Below are 22713 nucleotides of genomic sequence, written 5' to 3'. Positions count from 1 at the left end.
AAGGTCAGACTAGATGATCACAATGGTCTCTTCTGGACTTGGAATCTATCATTCTCATTGTAGCAACGTACATGGACCATGGAGAGAGGTGAATAGGTTGCAGGAGAGAAGAGTTTGGAGGAGAAACTGGGAAGTCAGTCTGTGTGCACACGGCTAGAAATGTTAAGGTGTGGCTGGAGTAATTCTATAAACAGTTGCTTTAATGAAGAGCCAGGTTAGTTTAATAAGAACGGAATCCTCATGTTATTATTCAGCACACGGTACACGAAATGCTCACACAATATAGAATCCCAGGGAATCTAAAAATGACCTAAGATATACCAATTTTCAAGGCAGTTTTTTCTAATGTGCATAACTGACAAAAAAAATCCATGTCTAGACCAGGCCGTACTGAGAAAACACAACTACCAGGCCACACATAGTGAGAAAGATCCGCAACCATGCTAGTCACAGAGTTTATTCTGCAACATGAGTTCAAGGTGAGGCACCTTCAGAGTGGCCTTCTTACCATATGGATGTATGATAATCCCATTGGTTTCTGGGCAGCCTTGGGAAGTGAGACCCTGATCCCTGTGGCAGCATGGATCTCTAAAGAGCCCTGCTGCTCATTCCTGGCTCAGTGCCCTCATGGAGACATGGGGGAATGGCCAAAAGTACAGACCAGGTGTTTGCATGAACTAACCCTGAGAGTGGCAGAATTAATTTACTGTGGGAAATCTCCGTGGGCTTCTAAGGAACAAAGCTGCAAAGAGCCCACAACTCACGCCCCAGCAACATCCACCTAAAACCCCTGGATGCCATATGCCCCACAAGATTTGTTCACAGGATTTTGTGAGGTCAGAGGGAGGGGAAGATGAGGCCTCATTATCTCAGTCCCAAAGGACCAGATTTTCCACTCCTTTGGCCCCCTCTGTGGGAAATAGCGGAGTGCTAGGATCATGCATGGAATATACAAGAGAGACCTAATCCAGGCCTGATCCTTGCATTAAAACACTGAATAACTGATTATTGCATGGCTATACTATTATTTCTAGTGCAGTAGCTCCTAAACTCCCATGTGAGGAATCAGGCCCCTTTGTAATAGGCACAGTATAAACAAATGACATAAAGACAGTCCCTGCCCCAGCCAGCTCACAATCTGGAAATTGGACATGAAACAGGTGATGTCTTGCATTATCCTTTAATTTTGGAACTATTTGTACTACACTGTACTGCTCAGTATTACACAAGAACCAGTAAACATTTACTCACAGGCAAGAGTTATTTGCCCTAGTTTCTTTTAGTGTAGTGAACAACCACCAGGTTGCAGCTCTGAGGAGATTGTAGTTTTCAAAGTTGCCTTCTATAAATGTCAGAACACTTGATAAGGTCATTTCTGAAATTCAGTTTTTAATTTCTGGGTTTGTATAGGTGGGTTTCCTCTTGCCCCCTTTGTTCTCTCTTCCATCACCTCCGCTTGGCACCATTTATGCCAGTCACATCAGAAAAGCCAAGGGCTGGGTGAGCACGGACACTGTAACCATCTCATCCTTAGAGGTGCTCCATCCATGCCAGGGTTGAGGCTCATGGGCAGAGCTGTATAGGAAATGGTTGCACTGCTGCACCCTGTATTGTACTTTGTTCAGTGTGTAAAGAATATACTGTAAACATCCCAGTGGTTTCATTTTGGTACCTTTCCTTAGCACCATGTTTGTGTAACATACTGAAGTTCCTGAGATCTGCACCTACCTTCACAGCCAAGAAGGGAGAATTGAGTGCAGCACCTGCGACTCACAGTCAGTCTTCCTCCACCTCCTCCTCATCATGATACTTGTTCCACACGCCACAGATGTGGGCTTTGGAGGTGGATGTAAACTCATTATCATCCAAGCACAGATATTTCAGAGACAGGGTGTTTTCAATGAGTTGGATGAGCTCCTGCTCACAGTTGTTAGTGATGCCATTGTGTTCAAGGCTACGCAATAGGAAGAAAGAGGAAAAACTCGGAATCAGAGAGTTTGAAAACCTAATTGCTGCCTGAAATCACTGAAACCATCATGAAAATGAAGAATTACGGAGTGCATTACAGTTTTGTAAACAACCCACCCGGGACTCTTTATGGCATCAACAAAATCAAAAGGAAAAAGAATGGAGCCTGGACATACATTAGCTTCTCAAGATGGCTCTCCTTATCTTTCAGGGCAGAGCACAAGGCTTTCACTCCACCATCTCCGAGGTGATTAAAGCTCAGGTCAAGCCAAATCAGGGTGTTCTTCCGGGAAAACAGAGAGGTGATGGCAGGAACACAGTCTTCTGTGAGGGCAGCACTTGATAAGCTGAAATAACCATGAAAGAAAAGTTGGACTGATGTGTGTCTTCTACTCAGCTCTCAGAGGAATGGGTGCAGAAGGCCTTCACTCCGCCCTGCCTCCCCCACACTATCCCGCCCATGCCCTATCCCCAGAATCCTTCTGCCAGGAGGGAGGCAGCCTTGGCCAGCAAAAGATCTCCTGTCCACACAGCAAATTCTCTGCCGGCCATCATCCGGCTCTTCATTTCTTAGACTATGGCCCCAATCCTGCAAACACTCAGGGTAGCCACTAAGGGATTCTCCTGTCGCTGTAGTTAATCCACCTCCCCGATAGGCAGTAGCGAGGTTGATGGAAAAATTCTCCCATCGACCTAGCGCTGTCTACACTGGGGGTTAGGTCACCTTAACTATATTGCTCAGGGTTGGGGGGCGGGATTTTTCACACCCCTGAGAGACATAGTTAAGCCAACTATTTTCTAGTGTAGACCAGGCCACAGGCACATGCTTATCTGGCCTACCAAGAGCAGTCCCATTTAAATGGATGGTAAAGTTAAGCACATGAATAAATATTTGCAGGACCAGGGCCTATATTAGTAACTATGCTTTGAAGCCAATGGATACCACCTTACGCGCTAGTTACAGTGCCTCATTTTCCATATCAACAGTTACACCAGAGCATCTCTCTCCAACTGTACCTCAGTTTTTCTAGGCAGCAACCTTTACTCTTCAGGCACACTGCAAGTAGTTTAACTCCTTCATCCCCCACAGAGTTGCTCTGAAGGTCCAAGGAGACTGCCGTGTTGCAGAGGAATAGTGAGCAGATATTAGCCATGCTCTCCTGAGTTATGCTGCAAGAGCGAAGGCTTTAAAAAGAAACATACAAAGAGGAAAGATTAAACAAGCCCTGGACTGAAAGACAGCTATAGACAGAGATAGTCCAGACTTCAAACTGGAGAGGGATGACTGCTGTAACAGATATTTTGAACTTACATGAACATCTATTTTTTAGACCCCCTACCAACCCCTGGATTTCTCATTATGAACAACTCAAGAGTAATTCCCACTGGCGAGTATTTACTGTGCAAGACCTTCATGAAAGTCAAACTGGGGGCTAGATCCTTAGCTGGTATAAACTTCAGCCCTCAGAAACATCTAGTACGGGTCACTGCCAGGGATAGGCTACTGAACCAAATGGAGTACTGGTCTGGTTCTGGCAATTCTGGCAGATTCCTATGTTCCTATCCTGGATACCAGGAAGATACCTTAGAAGATTCTGATCACCTCAGTGACTGAAGCTGATAATCAGTACTGTTCAGATTTTCACATATTGTTTTCATCAGCTCATCATTGATGGAATTTTCATCCAGGCACAGGGCTAGCGGAGTGAACGTGGAGGTGACCCACATGGTGAGCTCAAGAAAATACTCTTCAGGGAGACAGGTGAGGACAGCACTAGTGGAAAAAGCAGATTTTAACACTAAAAGTTATAACAATAAATAGAAACAACAACTCTTTTCCCACCAGTAGCACTTCCCATCTGAGGATTTCTAAACACTCTGCCAAAGTGCGTACTAGCTGGGGAAACAGAGGCACAAAGCAGTAAAGGCCAAAATATTCAAAATTGGCCACTTGTTTTGGATGCCCAACTTAGAACACTTGGGGCCGGATTTTCAGAGCAGCCATGCACCCGCAGCCTCTTATTCACGTCAACTGGAGTTATAGGCACTTGGCTCCTCTGAAAATCAGGCCCTTCGGGGGTCTCAATCTGAGCACCCAAAAACTGAGCATCCAAAAATTATAGGACACTTCTGAAAATCTTGTCATAAGTGAAAACCCATAGTCACACAGATAGTATAGCAGAGTCAGGAAGAGAACCCACAGAGGAAGAGCCAACATGATGCATGATCCTCCTTCAAGGATCTGTATAGAGTGGCCCTCCCTTGTCAAGATATGCATCATCTCCTTTCCCTCCACTTCACCAGTTAAACTGCCTTTGTCCATCCACCTCAAACAATCACCTCCATGCCATTCAGTTCCCTTGAACTCATGCTAGGCCCCTGCCGTCTCCATTTTCAAGTCCCTCTTACAACACACCAGCCACACTGCTTTTAGCAAATCTTATTGATTTGTACAGAAAATCCATTTTGTTGTCCCCAGTCCCTGACCTCTGTCTACTTGTTTGTCTGACCTTAGTCTGTGAGCTCCTCTTGTACGTCTAGAAAGCACCTAGCACAAGAGGTGAGAGAATAATGGATTTTCTGGTTCACTGGCATTTCCAAAGAACTGGGGAAAAAGTAGTTTCAGATAGAGCCAAAAATAAAATTTTTAGCAAATTGAAAAGCTGGAAAAAATTATTTCAGGTTGAACAATTATTTCAGGTTTCATTCAACCCAAAATGAAACATTTTGTTTCGTTTTTGAGCATTTAACATATTTTAAAAAATAATACTAAAAGGAAATTTGAATTGAAAAGCTGTTTTAAACGAAAAAAATTAAACATTTTGTTTAGAAAATGTTGAAACAAAATATGTCAAAATGAATTGATGAAATGTTTCTGTCTCTCCAAATCTGTGTTTTCTGCCAAAAAAAAAGTTTTGTTCAAACAATTTCTCCCAGCTCTACCTAGCACATCATGGGCACACTTGTAAACAAATAATAATAATAATCTGACCAAGGAAAATAACTAAACAAACATTTTTCCTTTCTTCTCTGCCATTATTTCAGAGATGGGACTGAACTGCAAAATTTGGATCTAGATGTTGCCAAAGTTTGTGGCATTCCTGATCCTGGATTCAGGTTTACTTAATATAGTGATGGGCACAAATCATGAAGTTTGGAACCAGGTTTGAAATTCCCTGAAGTTCATGCATGGGTTTGATTCGAGTCCTTCTACGGTTTATTTTTTCCTTACAACAGTATATCGTTTATTCTCATTTGGATCTGGTATCTGTCCCTTTGTGGGTAAATATATTCAGGGGCTTCTATCTTATTACAGTGAACTACTGAAAATATTTCAAGAAAGAGTCATGAAAAAGGGGAAGGGAATATTTACATGCAGTCCTTTTTCTTTTGCTTTTTCTCTCCCGTTTTCCTTATTAAACATGGCCAGGGAAAACACTTTTTCTGTGCCTCATTCTTTCCCTTTCTCTTTTCATTCTTCTTTTTCTTTTGGAGTCTGGATAAAAGAAAGTGAACAAGATTACATTATAACTATAGAAAAAAGGTGCTAAAAGAATTACTGCATGGCTTTTCCATTTCTTCTTCCACAGCGGTTTCCATTTCAATTAACCGCTCTGAGATAATCTGGCGAAAGAGGCAGTAGAAATGACATCATTTTATAACTATTATTCATAACAATAACGTTACTTTGACTCAAGTTACAAATCTAAACAAGTGCAGCGTCTGCAAATCCTAGGGTATGATGCTTCTGCGTACGCAGCCCCAAAATCACACTGCCCTTTTCTATCACATCACAAACTCATGTCTAAATTGCTCTCCTTTCCCTCTCAAGTCTCTTTTAGCATTACCATTTCCCACCCACTGAATATCTCTGTTTCAGATTATTTCCCCCAGATGTATTCATTTGCATGTTTTCAAATAGAATCTCACTTGATTATATTTTGTCCATGTTTCTAATCTCTCTAGGTCTACATTTATGTATCACTATACCAAATACCAACCAACCAACCCCGTATTGCTCAGATGAAGTTAAAGCTGGAAGTACATATAAGATCCTCGTTAAATGTGTCAATGCCTCAAGTGCTTTAGGGGCGTAATCTGCACCTCTGGTGTCTGGGAAGACACACCAGTGGTAATGCTGTGCCCCTGGGTGGATCATCATAAGCAAGGATCAAATCAACAACCTCTGGATCTTACAAATATAAGCTCTGGCGCCTGAGCTAAAAGATCTCGCTCTGTTAGCCCAAGATGAAGCAGGCTTATCAACCTGGCTATGTGGGTCAGTCATCACTAAAAGGTGACAAATCACCTCACTGAATGGGCCTGGGTTATATACTGCCTTAGGAGACATGCTAATGCTACAGAAGGTCAACGGGAAAGGAGTCCAGTTCATGAAGAATTTACTTTGCACTGTTTGGTGGTTGTATTGGGGTACTGTCTGGCAAAGTTCATCAGCACTGCGTTGAACTAAAGATCATTATTTAGAGCTTCTGAAGATCCTAACAAAGATTATTGCAGACCAATCGTCCTGGTCAGGTATTTTTACTTTAATGTTAAACAACCTTTCAGACGTGACTGTAAGTTCAGAAATCTGGTTCTATGCACCACACCTCAACTAGATGACTCCAAAAAACATAACTGCCCCCCACTTGATGTTCTCAAGCTAGAGGTGGACATACAACAATGCTACTTTTGGCAGCAAACAAAATAAAACCACCTTATTCATAGATATCAAGGTCAGAAGGGACCACTATGATCATCTCGTCTGACCTCCTGCACAATGCAGGCCACAGAATCTCACCCAACCAATTCCTGCGATAAACCTCTCACCTATGTCTAAGCTATTGAAGTCCTCAAATCATGGTTTAAAGATTTCAAGGGGCAGAGAATCCTCCAGCAAGTGACCCGTGCCCCATGCTACAGAGGAAGGCGAAAAAACTCCAGGGCCTCTTCCAATCTGCCCTGGAGGAAAATTCCTTCCCGACCCCAAATATGGTGATCAGCTGAACTCTGAGCATATGGGCAAGATTCACCAGCCAGATACCCAGGAAAGAATTCTCTGTAGGAACTCAGATCCCACCCCATCTAACATCCCATCACAGGATATTGGGCCTATTTACCATGAATAATTAAAGATCAATTAATTGACAAAATCATATTATCCCATCATACCATCTCCTCCATAAACTTATTGAGTTTAATCTTGAAGCCAGATAGGTCTTTTGCCCCCACTGCTTCCCTTGGAAGGCTATTCCAAAACTTCACTCCTCTGATGGTTAGAAACCTTTGTCTAATTTCAAGTCTAAACTTCCCGATGACCAGTTTATATCCATTTGTTCTTGTTGGCATAGAGCTTTTTGCAGAAAAGTTAGGGCGACAAAGCAACAGTGTAGACTCTGCATTTGTTAAGTCACTGTAACTGATCTCCAGGAAGTATCCCACAATACCCGCCGTGACCACTCTGCTCACTGTTTTGAATGCCGCTGCCCTGTATCCAGCTACACAGGCATGCGCCCCTCCCCTTTCAAAACCCTGGGGAAGTGTTGGGACGTGTTGACATTCCTCAGTGTGGAGAGCTCTCATAGCTACTGTCCAGCAGCTGGGCATTCTGGCTCCTGGCAGCAAACGCATTCATGCCTGGACTACAGGACAGGGGTAGATCATCTTGGTCTGTGGGAAGAGGAAGCTGTGGGAGAACTTGGAGGGAATCACAGAATCATTAATGTGGAATCCTGCTCTCCCCAGCACTAGGAACGCTGTGGCAAGGAAGGCAGGGCAGGCTATTGCTGCGGGGGGAGGGGGAGAAATCCTTCCCAAAGCACCCTGCAGCCAGATGCACAGTGGGATAGCTACCCACAGCATGCTGCTTTCTGTGTTGATGCAAGAGCTGCTAGTGTGGATGCACTCCGCCTCCACAAAGAGCATAGTGTGGACATGCAACAGCGGTTTAATTAAAGTAGTGGCTTTATGTTGGCATAACTTGTGTTGAAAGAACTGTGTAATGTAGACAAGGCCTGAGTAAATGGATACAAATGGAGTTTGAGAGACTGTCTGATCTCTCCCTCCCTCATCCCCTGTTCTTTATATCTATTTATTCTGCAGCATTTTCCTGTGCTAGTTCTTTTTCCCCTTTCTTTGGGAATTAAATGAGTTCCAGAGACTGAGAGTGCTGAGACCTGGAAATAAATGGGGGGTTGCCATGACAACAATTAGCCAGGAAAAGCAGGAATTAATTGCCCTGATTTGATCCTGAAAAAAATACACGAGGCTTGGTGAGGAAAGTGGCGTCTGGGCCAATCAGGGTAGGGGTATGTTGTAGTCTGAAACAGGGGTGCCTTATGTATGAGGGTCAGGCTGAAGTCTGTGAACTGGGACTGCTACCTTATGAACTAAAACCAGGATAATCAGACCAGGAAGTTGAGAGCAGGATACTGGAACTTTTAGGCAGTCCATTTTCATGCTGAATGCTACACGCATTCTGAATCTGGATGCTGCGACTGTTAACCCTCATGTTCTGAGACCAAATCTGAGATGATTGCACACTGAAACGCCTGGCTGTGAAATCCAAATTTCAATCTCTCCATTTTTTTTAGGCTTTGGCTACGTACTGTCTTAGTTCAGGGAAGGATGAAAATACATGTAAACCCTCTATAAAGAAAGCCCCTGTGATGTTTTATTAAAGCTAGATCCACTTCTTGCTGTCCCAGTGACACTCCCCCCGGTACATATTATTTCAACAAGAGACAAAGGAAGATGAATCAATTAAAACATACCTTTTGCCACTCTTCTCCTCATCCTTTGCCTCGTATCCAAAGTGTATTTCATCCTCCTCATACCTTCGGAATAAGAGGAATTTTCTCGGGCTACGGTGAGTAGCAAGATGTTGGCAGATGTCCTGGAAAGCCTGGAGTCTGGGGTTCTCAATGTTGAAGCTTGGCAGAAAATAAAATTGAATCAAACCATCTGTAAACACCTTCCTGACCGTCACAAGATGACCTGCCTCGGTCCTTAAGTATGAAATTAAAATAAATGGATGCTTATCATCAGGAAGAACCTGGCTCAGTTTCTATGAGAGGAAGGATATGGTGAGTCTGTTTGATAACTTGAAATGACAAATGTCCATTTACCCCACTGATTCCAGTCTGCAGTCCGAGTCCAGAAGACTATTCTTCAGGCTTTTTACAAATTCCTCACTTCCCTGAATCCTATTCACATCAAGGGCGACAATGCCAGGGTGAGCTGGAATAACGTGGTCACAAATTGCAATGGCAGTGTCTTCAGGAAGGTTATCTAAAGTTATTCTGTAAGCAGAATGAGATCACCTTACTTAGAGGTTTTAACAGAGTAGGAAAATAAAATGAGATGTCAGGACAAAACCAGTCTGATCTCCACTTGGCTAATACAAAACTGAATGGTTTTACTGCTCAGAGGTGACCAGCAAAGGAATAGGAAGGGGTGGAGGGGAGGAGAATTGGGCTAGTGGCCTTCAAAAAAAATTTTTTTATATATGAAAGAGACCCATATAGTGTTTTGAAATGAAAAATGTTTTTTTCATGTTTTTTCATGACATCAAAATTTAGATCTTGTCTACCCAATTCTTCCTCTAAGATCTATGGTCAATTGGAGTGCTGTTAGCCTTATGCCATTAAAGACACCATGCAAGTGAAAACTCACTGAGAGAGGAAGTGACTTTTTTTAAAATTCAGGTTAATAAAAGTACAGACTTTTAACTAACAGCTATTTAATTCAAACCCAGAGACACATGCGCAAGCAAACTTCTCTTTGTTAATACCCCAGTCCCACCAAGCAAGGGCTGAAAGGAATCACTATCCATATCTCTGAGACCTCCAATGGGTCCATCCACCAAAACCTGAGAAGAACTAGATTTGATATCTGGATATTTCCAAAATAAATGCAAGCATAGGACAAAAATCCAAATGCACTTTTTTGGAAAAATAGTGGGCAAAAAAGGGCACAAGTCCAATTTTTCTTTTCCTTTTCAAGAAGGTCACCTCTAACATCATCATATGCATTCACTACAAAGACAAATAAAACAAAATGATGACTTAGAATACCACTTCTTTTAGACACAACAAATCCTGCATCTTGGCAGCTTGAGGTCCCTTCTAAACCTACAGTTCTATGATTCTTTACGTTGCTCTGCTATTCAAAACAGCTCTGTGATCTTGATGAGACCAACACTAGCTAGGCATGACATTCACCCCTGTGCATAGGAATGAGGAGGTGCACAGGATTCATGCTGGCTCCCTGCATGGGGTGGGAATTTCACTGACTGAGTGAACATGCAGCAAGCTATGACACAGCAACTGTACCCCACCAGGGTATGTTGCATTTGAGGAAGGCCATTAGAAGCGCTGAGCCTTATCAAGTTGTGATGCATTGGCAGAATTAAGATGGGGTTGTCCACTGGGACTAGTGCCTGATAAACTTTGTCATGAACTAGGCATCTCATTAAAATACAGAGATGATGATAACATGTATCACATACATATATGGAGCTTTCCATCATGAACACACTTCACGGGCATTAATCTTCATGACAGATCCATCTCATGTTATGGACAAATCAAAATGGCGACAGTGAGGTTAAGCAACTTGCCCAGGGCCCCTTGCAGTGATTCAGCAGCGCTGGGATCAGAACTCAGGAGTTCACTGGGTGAAATTCTCCCCTGTGCAGAGGGCCAGCATAAGGTCTACACGTCAAGTAAATCCTATCTAAACCCACCAAAATAAGGCTTCAGTGGAATTACATGGTGCACTAATCTAGGGCTGTCCCTTTGCATACAGAGGTGAGTTTATCATAGAAATGGAGGACTGGAAGGGACCTCAATAGGTCACCAAGTCCAGTCCCCTGCACTGAGGAAGGACTAAGTCTTATCTAGACCATCCATGACAAGTGTTTGTCTAACCTGTTCTTAAAAATCTCCAATGATGGAAATTCCACATCCTCCCTAGGCAATTTATTCCAGAGCTCAACTACCCGACAGTTGGCAAGGTTTTCGTAATGTTTAACCTAAATCTCCCCTGCTGCAATTTAAGCCCATTACTTCTTGTCCTGTCCTTAGTGGTAAAGGAGAACAATTTATCACCCTCCTCTTTATAACACCTTTACATACTTGAAGGGTGTTATGTCCCCCCTCAGCCTTCTCTTCTTGAGACTAAACAAGCCCATTTCTTTTTCAATCTTTCCTCATAGGCCATGTTTTCTAGACCCTGAATCGTTTTTGTTGCTCTCCTCTGGACTTTCTCCAATTTGTCCACATCTTTCCCAAAGTATGGTGACCAGAACTGGACACAATACTACAATTGAGTCTTTATCAGTGCTGAGTAGAGTGAAAGAATTATTTTTTGTGTCTTGCTTACAACAGTCCTGCAAATACATCCCAGAATTATGTTCACTTTTTTTGCAGCAGTATTACATTGTTGACTCGTATTTAATTTGTGATCCACTATATTCCCCAGATCCTTTTTTGCAGTCTTTCTTCCTAGGCAATCATTTCCCCTATATTTATGCAACTGATTATTCCTGCCTAAGTGCAGTACTTTGCATTTGTCCTTATTGAATTTCATCCTATTTATTTCAGACCATTACTTCAGTTTGTCAAGATTAATTTGAATTCTAAACCTGTCCTCCAAAGCTCTTGCAACCCCTCCCAGCTTGGAATTGTCCATAAACTTGATAAGTGTACTCCATTATCCAAATCAGTTATGAAGATATTGAATAGAACCAGACCTAGGACAAATCCCTGCAGGACCCTACTTGATACGCCCTTCCAGCTTGACTGTGAACCACTGACGAATGAGTACGCTTTTCTAACCAGTTGTGCGCCCACCTTATAGCTCCATCTAGATTGTATTTCCCTAGTTTGTTTATGAGAAAGTCATGTGAGACAGCATCAAAAGACTTATTAAAGTCAAGATATACCACATCTATGGCTCTCCCCCATCCACAAGGTTTGTTACCCTGTCAAAGAAGGATATTAGGTTAGTTTGACATGATTTGCTCTTGACAAATCCATGTTGACTGTTACTTATCACGTTATTTTCTAGGTGTTTACAAATTGATTATTTGCTCATCTTTCTGGGTACTGAAGTTAAGATGACTGGTCTAAAATCCCCTGGGTTGTCCTTATTCCCCTTTTTGTGGATTAGCACTATATTTGCCCTTTTCCAGTCCTCTGGGATCTATTCTGTCTTCCACAAGTTCTCAAAGATAATCGCTAATGGCTCAGAGATCTCTTTAGCGCTGTAGGACGTATTTCATCAGGCCCTTTCAACTCGAAGCCATTTAAGGGCTTGTCTTCACATACAGTGCTACAGCGGAGCAGCTGCACTGATGTAGCATTTTAGTGAAGATGCTACTATGCCAACAGGAGAGCTTCTCCCGTTGGTGTCGTTAACCCACCTGCCCGAGAGGCGGTAGCTATGTCAACAGGAGAAGCTATCCCGTTGACATAATGCTGAGGTGTTTGCCCTCCTACCATTCTGAGAATCATGAATTTAATTTCATGATCACTTTTATCCCACATGAGTGTGAAAGGGACAACATATGGAAAGGCTAGGTCCTACTATCCACTGCTGAACTGGAAAGTACACTATTGTTGGCCTCTCTTTCAACTCTCTTGCCATCAGATATCAAAGGAGCACAACTATCCTGCTCTGGCTGCCTTTTATAAAAATAGCATATGATTCTACCTTCACTGTCCAAAGCCATACTGCAGTGTTTGCCGCTAATGATTTCTCTCTCTAGATTGTCTCTTGGAGTGAGCAAGACAAATAGTTCTATTTACGTGCAAGGGTCCCTTTCACAGCTTGCTTCCACTGTAAAATACATTTCATTTTCTTCTTCGTGCTCCACGTGCAGTCTGGTCATTCTAAGCTTTTGTGAAAGGTAAGCACACACTTTGTATACCGTAGACAATGAGATTCCAGAGGCATTCAAACTATAGGGAGAAAAACAGATTTAGCAGTGTTAGTATCTATACCGGAGGCTACAGGAGTAGATGCTCTGCTAATCAGGAAGACCATTCAGCACGGAGACGGATGTTATCACAGGAATGATTGCAATAGACTCCCATGGAGTTTTGGTCTAGAGTACAATATGTAGTAGTCTTATATTAGATACAGAAAATATCAGAGTGAAGGAGCACTGCACAGTATTTAGTTTATTAATTAACAATTGGATCTGGGCTGAGTAGAGAGACTGAGGAGCCGATGATACCCCATGATGGGACCAGAAGAGGCAGGAGTCCTGGTCGGGGTAAGGGATTGGGAGGAGGAGGACATGGAACTTGGGGGTTACAGAAAAGGAACAGGAGGCTAGGCATTGGAGCTGCAGCGCTATTTGGGAAGAGAGAAGGGTAAGGCTGGGAAGGAAAGGAGGAGGATTTGGTTGGGCTGGGATGAAGGACGTGCAGTGCAGACAAGTGAAGAGAAGAAGACAGCAGATATTTGAATATGTTTGGATAAGGGTCTTAATATGAAGCTCTCTGAAGAGAGACTAAAAATGAAACTGAGGCTTTCCATGCTTACTGTCTCTCAATGAATATGTCTACACTGCACCTGGGAGTGTGTCCCTCTGCCCAGTAGACAGACACATGCTAGCTTTTCTCAAGCTAGCATGCCAAAAATAGCAATGTGGACATTGGGACATAGGTGGCGGCATGAGCTAGTCCCCCAAGAATGGGCCCAGAGAGGCAGCGGGCTTGGATACTTTGCTAATATTAGCGCAGGAGCACGAGCAGAGCTGGTGTATTGTCTGGATGTTTCCAACTCCAAAGTGGACATACCCAAGGAGTTCAGATGCGGGGAGGCGCTCTTTAACTGCAAACCCTGAAAACTCAGCTTATGCTGTGAGGTTACTTGCTGGCTCATATATAACGGCAAGTAACAAGGATTTTTCAGGCCAAATTTTGCTGTGTGTTTCACCTTCACAACGTTATTGGGCCTGATTCTGACCTCACTTATAGCAGTGTAACTCCACTGGCTTCTGTGAAGTTACTCCTTGTTCACACTGAGACAAGTGAGATCAGAATATTGTGAACTCCGCTAAAGTTTGGTCACATTGATGGTACTTACTGGATCTGTTTGCATTTCCCTAGCAACGGAACCAGTTTGATCATGTCTCTCTCTTTCAGACTGGCCAATTTCAGCTGACTGAATTCCTTGGCATGCTGCAGACTGTACAGTATCACCTGTTGGTCATCCTGCCCTAGATTGTTTTCCAAGAAGACCACTTCCTTGATCTCCTCCAAAGCACTTATGACAAACTCCTCATCCTGAATCTCAAACAAACAATGCAACAGCTCCAGGAGGAGATGGTTCTGCTCGCCCTGTTCCTGGCAAATAAGAAGCGCCTTCTTAGTCCATTTCAGAAGCTCATCCTTTGAAATGCCCATGCAGGTTTCATAGTACCTTTTCAAAGGCTTTAGTGACTTGTCATTGTTCAATCCAAACAGAAAGCGAACAGTTAAGATCAAATGGCTTTTATTCTCCACAAAGGCTTCTTTCAGGAGCTCAGAAGCTTTCTCCTTGTTCCAGAAGGTGAACAAGGCGGCAAACAGCTCCTGAACTGTCAAATGGACAAAGCTATAGATAGTTTCCACAAAAATATCTGCCTGCAGCAATTCCGTGAGGAAAGTTGATGGACCTTTTGACACCTCCAAGTTACACTTTTTCAGCATGCTCTCATCAAACAGCACTTTCTGGTCCCTCACACCGGCATAGGCCAATGATCCAAGGTTGTGAAAAAGGTCTTGTGTGGATGTCTGTGCACGACCATGGGACTGCAATAAACTGTCCACAAAATAGGTAAATATTTCGGTGGTTGTGCTCACCTTCTGATCGAGCACTTCACTATGCCTCAATTGAAGGCTCAGGGTTGTACAGACAATCCAGCAGATGAGGGGGATGAAACACATGGTGAACACTACATCATTTTCTTGGATATAACTGTAGGCAGAGGCTGCTTTCTCTTCATCTTTGAAAAACTTATTGAAAAACTCCTTTCTGTCTTCCTCCAAGAAGCCCACAATCTCTGCCCAGAGGTCACTTTGCATATGGGTCTCCAGCATTCCTACGGCTAAGGGTCTTGTTGTGACAAGAAGGCATGCTTCTGAAAGGCTCTTGCTGCTGAGGAGACTTTCTACCACAGCTGCTGCTGTTGAGTGAGGTGTGTTCAAATCACAGGATAAGCTTTTACTTTTATCATAATCCTCAGGAAACCTGAGTTCATCAAAGCCATCGATGACAAACAAGACTTTATCTGGGCAAGACAAAATTTCCCCTATCTCTGGCTTTGGATGTCCCCAGTTTTGTAAAATTAATTGAGCTAAGCTCAGGTTTTCTGTTCTTTGGTTCAGCTCCCTGCAGCTCCAATGAAAAATATAATCAAATCTGCCCTGGTAAAGCCTGCCAGATGACCAATCGTACATAATTTTGCTAACTGTAGCAGTCTTTCCAATCCCTGCTATTCCTTGTAAGATCACTTTTCTCGTTATTGTGCCATCTGATAATGTGTCAAAAAGATCTTCCACATTAACATGGGAGTCCGCAAAGTTGCTCGGCTTCCTCATGATCTCCATGTGTCTTTTTCCTCTAGACAGTAGCTCATGTTCTTTATCTTCTGCTTGACGGTGTTTTTTTACTATAAAGAGCTTTGTGTAGCGGTCTTCCAAAGACACCCATTCTCCTGGCCTGGAATTATAATCCTTCACTCTTCTAAATTTTTCCTTCACGGAGGCCACATAGTTTGCTCTGTGGTCTGGAAAAGAGAAGAGAACAGTTTATCGGTATTCTAGTCTATTTAAGAACATATCCCTAAATATATCAATATGACAGAAACAGTCATTTTTAGAGGACATTTTACAGTAAAGATGGCTTAATCTGCAAAGCTCAGACGTGGATCCAATTTCCTTACCAGAGATCTTCCCAAAATCCATTTCAGATTTACACCTAGACAAACTGTACTGTGCAAATACCTGGCACGTTTGGGTCCAGTAGAACTCTCTTAGAGAAAATCCATTTTGTTTCCACTGAACCACTTCAGTCTAAGAGGAAGTTTCAGTTTAAGCAGACTTGGGAGCTGCACATTTTAATGTATTCTGACCTTCCATTTTACTTTACTGTAAATGGAGTTGCACTGAATTCAAGCACATTCACACAAGTGCCACTGCATTTCATATCACTTTGTTGGTTCTTGGTGTTAAAACAAAAATAGGATAGTGCACAAACTGCTGGGGCAGTGACTTACCGATGTCAGGGGGCTTTACAGAAACAGGTCTGGTTTTCCATACTGAAAGAAAAGACACACTTTATCATGTCTTGATTCCTGGACATGCTCTCAACAGAGTATATATGTCATATCTATGATAACTCTATAATGATACAGACATATGGGCTCAGAGCCGCAGCTGTGTCTAAAAAATACACGGTGCAATCCAGCAAGGAGTTTGTCATGCTGGCCCTTAAGGCCATCTTCAATTAGGGATTGTTAGGGTTCAAGGAAGCCCCAGCCAAAATGTTCGTTAGCAGCCAGCAGAGGTAGCCTAGGAGCCACTATTGCATTCTGTCTAGGTTCTAATACCTCCCTCATCATTACAGCATCAGAGCATCTTCCAGTAGTGCATTGAGATGGCTAACATCTCCCATGTGTGGTTCATTCTCTCTCTCATCTTCTCTCCAGGGGGAAGCTGGATGTGCAGTGGAGTGTCTTGTTTTGGGGGATTTGTTTTTTAAACATAGACATTGCTATGTGTTTATATTGGAGAAGGCAAGGCTCTGTGCCCCTGAAGGATCACCCTACACCAGGACAATCTCCTGTGGCTTTAGGGCCAGCTTGCACCAGGACTGCAATGTCATGGGGCTGCCACAGAATCCAGCTCCTACCTTTCATCTCTATCTATACTTACAGACAGGGGCTAGATATCATCCTAATCACCACCCACCTTCAGCTGACTTTCTTCTCAACCTTTCAGCCAGATCCTTATCATTGATGTGATCCAGCACGTTTATCACCACCTCCACAGCATACTCCTCTTGGTAGTATCTAATCAGCAGATCAACCATGTCTGTTACGTCAGCTTTCTCCAGACGTCCCTTGGGAATGTTTGCATAGCCCTTCCTCAGTTCAGCGTCACCGAGTTTCAATTTAAACTTCTTTCTCTGTTCCTCTACCAGCTCCTCCAAGATCATCAGCAGGATGTCTTGGTACGTTTCCGTCATTGCACCCAATGAAGGTCAGTTGCCTTAAAGAAAATAAGGTAATTGAAAAAAAAACAAAAAAAACCCCCCACATAATAGTGTGGACCTAGCAAGCTGATGAAGGCTACAGTCATCCTGATGAGTCACACTAGAAATAAACAGTTCCTCAGCTGGCCTAAATCTCTGTGGACTTTAGTGTAGCTATGCCCATTTACACCAGTCAGGGACTGTCTCTGAATGCATGGAATGCACCACAAAGTGCAGTATACACAATCATCCAAATGGTGCCATAACACATGGGAGATCTGAATGGTTCTGGAGGCTCAGTGGTTTGTCACATACCCCGGGGCACAACAAAATGGGGAAGCCCAGAAACATTAGAAAGGGAGCAAAAGCATGATGTGGAATCTCCATCCTTAGAGATTTTTAAGGCCTGGCTTGACAAAGCCCTGGCTGGGATGATTTAGTTGGGGATTAGATCCTGCATTGAGTAGGGAGTTGGACTAGATGACCTCCTGAGGTCTCTTCCAACCCTAATCATCTATGATTCTATGATCCAACAATACCTGCTAGGCCCCAGCCTGCAAAGAGAGTCAAGCCTGTAGGGGACTGTTTCAAAGGGAGAACTGATTTACTGCACCAGGTTCAGCTGGTTCTCATACTATCCAAATCAATTGGCTTATACCTCCTTTTGGGGATGGCAGTGTGATCTAATGGTTAGAGGATGGGTTGGGGAGTCAGGAGACCTGACTTTTAGTTGAGATTCTGCTACTGGTTTAACATGGGAGTCTGGGCCAGTCAGCTAAACGCTGTACCTCTGTGTGTAAAATGGGGATAATAATCCTTACCTACCTTTGTAAAGTGCTGTGAGATCTTTGGTTGAGAAGCTCTGTATATAAGCGCTAAGTATGATTACTAAGGATACGATTCTGTCATGAAAGTCACGGATTCCGTGACTTTCTGAGACCTCTGGGACTTCTTCCGGGGCAGGGCCAGAGCAACTGTCAGCCTCAGGGCTGAGGGAGGAGTAGCCCCAGGGCTGAAGCAGCAACCAGCATTGGGTCAGCCCCCATAGCGCTGGAGCAGCGGCTGTCAGCCCCTGCCACAAGAGCAGTGGCAAGGCTGGAGCAGATGTCCAGTGGTCAGCCCCAGGGCCAGCAGAGCAGCGACCCTTGGACCACCAGAGCAGCTGGTTGGCCCCAGACTCCTGGAGCAGTGGCCCCAGGGATGAAGCAGTAGCTGGGGTTGGGTCAGCCTCCTTTGGGCTGGAGTAGTGGTGGGGCAAGGGAGATTTAGGTTAGCTGTTAGGAAGAACTTTCTAACAATAAGGATAGTAAGTTCTGGAATACACTTCCAAGAGAAGTTGTGGAATCGCCTTCCTTGGAGATTTTTAAGAACAGGTTGTTCAAACACCCATGAGAGATGTTCAAACTTCCTCAGCACAGGGGGGCTGGACTTGACGGCCTCTTGAGGTCCCTTCCAACCCTTCATTTGTATGACTCTATGGTCAGAGTGAACAGAGAAACCTGGTTTTACTTTAGGTTGTATGCCCAAAAAATAAATCATGAGTGCTTTGGGTTCAGGGTTTATTTTATCTGAACCACTACTCCTACGGCCTCAGATCAGGTTCTGATTTTGTCCTGTTTCTATAAGAAAGAAAAGAGGCTGTGCTGAATTCTTATAATCCATGGGGAACCTCAGTCGCTCCTTTAAAAATCTGATTGGGGCTGGAGGGGGAAATTACAGCTGAGATAATACAGCAAGATTCACACACAACTCACTGGAGAGAACCAGGGGGTGCATCCAAGAAACAGCCACTTACTGTACAGGTCACGAGATGCGTGTTTTCATCACTGGAAAGAACTCCAAATGAAAATGAAATTTGCCAGCTCAGCAACCACTGAGTTTTATTTCCTCAGAATAACAAAGCTGAAGATGCATTCTCCTCTCATGCTGCTGGCAATCAGGAATAATTCCACTGAAGTCAATGGGTTATGTGAGTGTTAAACCAGTGGGGGCGAGAGAAGAGTCAGGCCCAAAGCATTTCAGGCAGCTGGCTCAGTGCTGGGAAAGGTCAAAAGACAGTTTATCATATTTCGAAGGCAAAACAACAAATCCTTAATTCTACAGAGTTATTGAAAGATGGATAAACATGATCATTTCCTAGATTTCATATGGTTAGTAGAATTAATGCTAGTAGCAATAAGAATAATTATATTCATTTATACTGAAAAGGGATCTTAATACAGAGCAAATGAAAGAATAAAAACGTTAAATAAATCACTTTGTTTTCCATCTAGCCACCCCACCTCTGATGAGTTCCTCAGCAGCCAAGCTGTATCTTTGTACTTGTATTCTAGAAAAGTATTCAGAGCATGCACTATTATAAAGCCTAGCAGCTAGGGCACAGGCCTCCAAAGCAGGCCGGGGGGGGGGGGGGGGAGGGAGTATGAGGGTGGAGAATAGGGTGACCAGATGTCCCAATTTTATAGCGATAGTCCCGATATTTGGGACTTTTTTTAACATGGGCTCCTATTATACTCCCCCCCTCCCCGATTTTTCTGGCTATCTGGTCACCCTAGTGGAGAAGGATATATTGGCCAAAACCCACCTAGGGGTAGTTTAACAGACCAAGGACACTACAGCAAAGGCCCTGCCTACGGGTTGGAGGTGATACGGGCATCACCCTGCACAGCTCCTCTGAACAATCCCATTTGTTTGGGCTGTGCACAGGGACCAAGATATATCTGTGAAACATAATATTCTCCCTCCCCACCTTCCCTCTGCACTCTCCGTCTGGGATGACCCTAAGATTCTGCTTGGAATACAATCTTCAGACTCTTGAAAGAATTAGAATAGGGCATCCCCAAGCCGATTTCAGAATAATTGTTACAGTCACTGTCACCAGGATAGATTAGTGATTGCTGTTGGGCTGTATATTCTCTGAATAGGAAAGGAGCAGCCCTCTTCAGTTTTACATGCCTGCTGCAATATTTGTCATGAAATCAGAAGAACTGTGACATCCAATCTGTATAGCGAAAGCCGAGAAACTGAACAGACTTACTGCCTTAGAGACTTAAAAACTTTTACCTTATTTAATGCAGAGGATAGAGACAGTCCCAGAGCAAAAGCCCAGATCCAACACCCCCATAGCTGAATGTCATGATAAGCCTCTTGTCTCTACCCTGGACTGAATCAAAACCCTGGATCTGAACACCCCCATACTCTGACGAGGTTTGGATCTGCAGCTGAACTTTGTAGCTCAAACCCGGCTCCAGTTTTTACCTTCTCTTACGCAAGTTACTGATGCTGTTAAACACAGAAAGAACAGCACATTTTGAAAAGCACAAACGTACTACATCTTGGAAAAGCCGCATCTTCACTGAAATGCACCAAAGCCAGAAACATAGTTCTCATTCTACATTCCCTACCTTCTCAATGGAATGAGGAGTCTAACCGGAACTGGAAATGATCAAGCTCTGCTTCTGTGAAGGACCTTAAGGCTGTTAGAAGCATTTTAAGAAAAAGATGACACCCTGCTTTGCTTGGATATAATCTCACTTCTGCACAAGCCAGACAGAAAATTTACCTTTCGAACTTCCTTCAGCATGGGAAGAACAAGCGACTCATGTGTGAAATCCTCACCCAGCCCAAACAAACAAAGATTTCCCTGTCCGTCTGTCCACATCAGTAAGTTTTTTTATGCTCCCCCCTCCCCCCTCTTTAGAAGCCTGTTTTCCTTTCTCTTTCAGTTGTTTCACTTTCAACCCTTGCACCATCTGCTGGCTGGCTTCTGCCACATTGCAGAGCCTCTTGTCAGCTGAACACCAGGAAGTCTGCTTATTTCAAGTTTCAGAGTAACAGCCGTGTTAGTCTGTATTCGCAAAAAGAAAAGGAGTACTTGTGGCGCCTTAGAGACTAACCAATTTATTTGAGCATGAGCTTTCGTGAGCTACAGCTCACTTCATCGGATGCATACCGTGGAAACTGCAGCAGACTTTATATATACACAGAGAATATGAAACAATACCTCCTCCCACCCCACTGTCCTGCTGGTAATAGCTTATCTAAAGTGATCATCAGGTTGGGCCATTTCCAGCACAAATCCAGGTTTTCTCACCCTCCACCCCCCAACACAAATTCACTCTCCTGCTGGTGATAGCCCATCCAAAGTGACAACTCTTTACACAATGTGCATGATAATCAAGTTGGGCCATTTCCTGCACAAATCCAGGTTCTTTCACCCCCTCAGCCCCCTCCCAAAAACCACACACACAAACTCACTCTCCCGCTGGTAATAGCTCATCCAAACTGACCACTCTCCAAGTTTAAATCCAAGTTAAACCAGAACATCTGGGGGGGGGGGGGTAGGAAAAAACAAGGGGAAATAGGCTACCTTGCATAATGACTTAGCCACTCCCAGTCTCTATTTAAGCCTAAATTAATAGTATCCAATTTGCAAATGAATTCCAATTCAGCAATTTCTCGCTGGAGTCTGAATTTGAAGTTTTTTTGTTTTAAGATAGCGACCTTCATGTCTGTGATTGCGTGACCAGAGAGATAAGTGTTCTCCGACTGGTTTATGAATGTTATAATTCTTGACATCTGATTTGTGTCCATTTATTCTTTTACGTAGAGACTGTCCAGTTTGACCAATGTAAATGGCAGAGGGGCATTGCTGGCACATGATGGCATATATCACATTGGTGGATGTGCAGGTGAACGAGCCTCTGATAGTGTGGCTGATGTTATTAGGCCCTGTGATGGTGTCCCCTGAATAGATATGTGGGCACAATTGGCAACGGGCTTTGTTGCAAGGATAAGTTCCTGGGTTAGTGGTTCTGTTGTGTGGTATGTGGTTGTTGGTGAGTATTTGCTTCAGGTTGCGGGGCTGTCTGTAGGCAAGGACTGGCCTGTCTCCCAAGATTTGTGAGAGTGCTGGGTCATCCTTTAGGATAGGTTGTAGATCCTTAATAATGCGTTGGAGGCTGAATTAGTTGGGGGCTGAAGGTGACGGCTAGTGGCGTTCTGTTATTTTCTTTGTTAGGCCTGTCCTGTAGTAGGTAACTTCTGGGAACTCTTCTGGCTCTATCAATCTGTTTCTTTACTTCCGCAGGTGGGTATTGTAGTTGTAAGAAAGCTCGACAGAGATCTTGTAGGTGTTTGTCTCTGTCTGAGGGGTTGGAGCCTATTTCCCCTTGTTTTTTCCTACCCCCCCCCCAGATGTTCTGGTTTAACTTGGATTTAAACTTGGAGAGTGGTCAGTTTGGATGAGCTATTACCAGCAGGAGAGTGAGTTTGTGTGTGTGGTTTTTGGGAGGGGGGTGAGGGGGTGAGAGAACCTGGATTTGTGCAGGAAATGGCCCAACTTGATTATCATGCACATTGTGTAAAGAGTTGTCACTTTGGATGGGCTATCACCAGCAGGAGAGTGAATTTGTGTGGGGGGGTGGAGGGTGAGAAAACCTGGATTTGCGCTGGAAATGGCCCAACCTGATGATCACTTTAGATAAGCTATTACCA

At 43.6% G+C, this 22713-nt stretch overlaps 1 protein-coding gene across 4 annotated transcripts; it reads right to left on the bottom strand.

Annotated features, from left to right (window-relative positions):
• Nucleotides 1-1164: 1164 nt before the first annotated feature.
• LOC140909417 (NACHT, LRR and PYD domains-containing protein 3-like) lies at nucleotides 1165-20917 on the bottom strand. 4 transcript variants are annotated; one of them, XM_073338635.1, is made up of 13 exons: nucleotides 20622-20917; nucleotides 19013-19254; nucleotides 16935-17234; nucleotides 16241-16282; nucleotides 14068-15751; nucleotides 12780-12932; nucleotides 9096-9269; nucleotides 8742-8900; nucleotides 5342-5464; nucleotides 3572-3742; nucleotides 2986-3153; nucleotides 2145-2315; nucleotides 1165-1954 (listed from the first exon to the last, which is right to left on the bottom strand). In XM_073338635.1, the coding sequence occupies exons 3-13, from the start codon at nucleotides 17209-17211 to the stop codon at nucleotides 1777-1779; spliced, it is 3300 nt and encodes a 1099-aa protein (XP_073194736.1). In that variant the 5' UTR covers nucleotides 17212-17234; nucleotides 19013-19254; nucleotides 20622-20917; the 3' UTR covers nucleotides 1165-1776. The 4 variants fall into 4 exon arrangements, with proteins under 4 accessions (XP_073194736.1, XP_073194735.1, XP_073194739.1 ...); XM_073338634.1 differs by having other exon boundaries at nucleotides 20780-20917; XM_073338638.1 differs by lacking the exon at nucleotides 9096-9269 and having other exon boundaries at nucleotides 20780-20917.
• Between the last annotated feature and the right edge of the window lie 1796 nt (nucleotides 20918-22713).

The sequence above is a fragment of the Lepidochelys kempii genome, chromosome 3 (assembly GCF_965140265.1).
Source record: "Lepidochelys kempii isolate rLepKem1 chromosome 3, rLepKem1.hap2, whole genome shotgun sequence".
In the NCBI taxonomy this organism is placed as follows: domain Eukaryota; kingdom Metazoa; phylum Chordata; order Testudines; family Cheloniidae; genus Lepidochelys; species Lepidochelys kempii.
Note: the sequence above shows the minus strand (reverse complement) of the source record. Positions and strands in the feature narration are given on the sequence as shown.

Bases quoted from the DNA above. Each gene is read 5' to 3' on its own strand.
- LOC140909417 (XM_073338635.1), bottom strand. From the start codon at position 17,211: ATGACGGAAACGTACCAAGACATCCTGCTGATGATCTTGGAGGAGCTG. The intron at 12,933-14,067 runs GTAAGTACCATC...TTCTCCCTATAG, and splicing joins GGGAAATGCAAACAGATCCA to TTTGAATGCCTCTGGAATCT. The intron at 1,955-2,144 runs GTATGTCCAGGC...CCTATTGCGTAG, and splicing joins AGCCATCTTGAGAAGCTAAT to CCTTGAACACAATGGCATCA.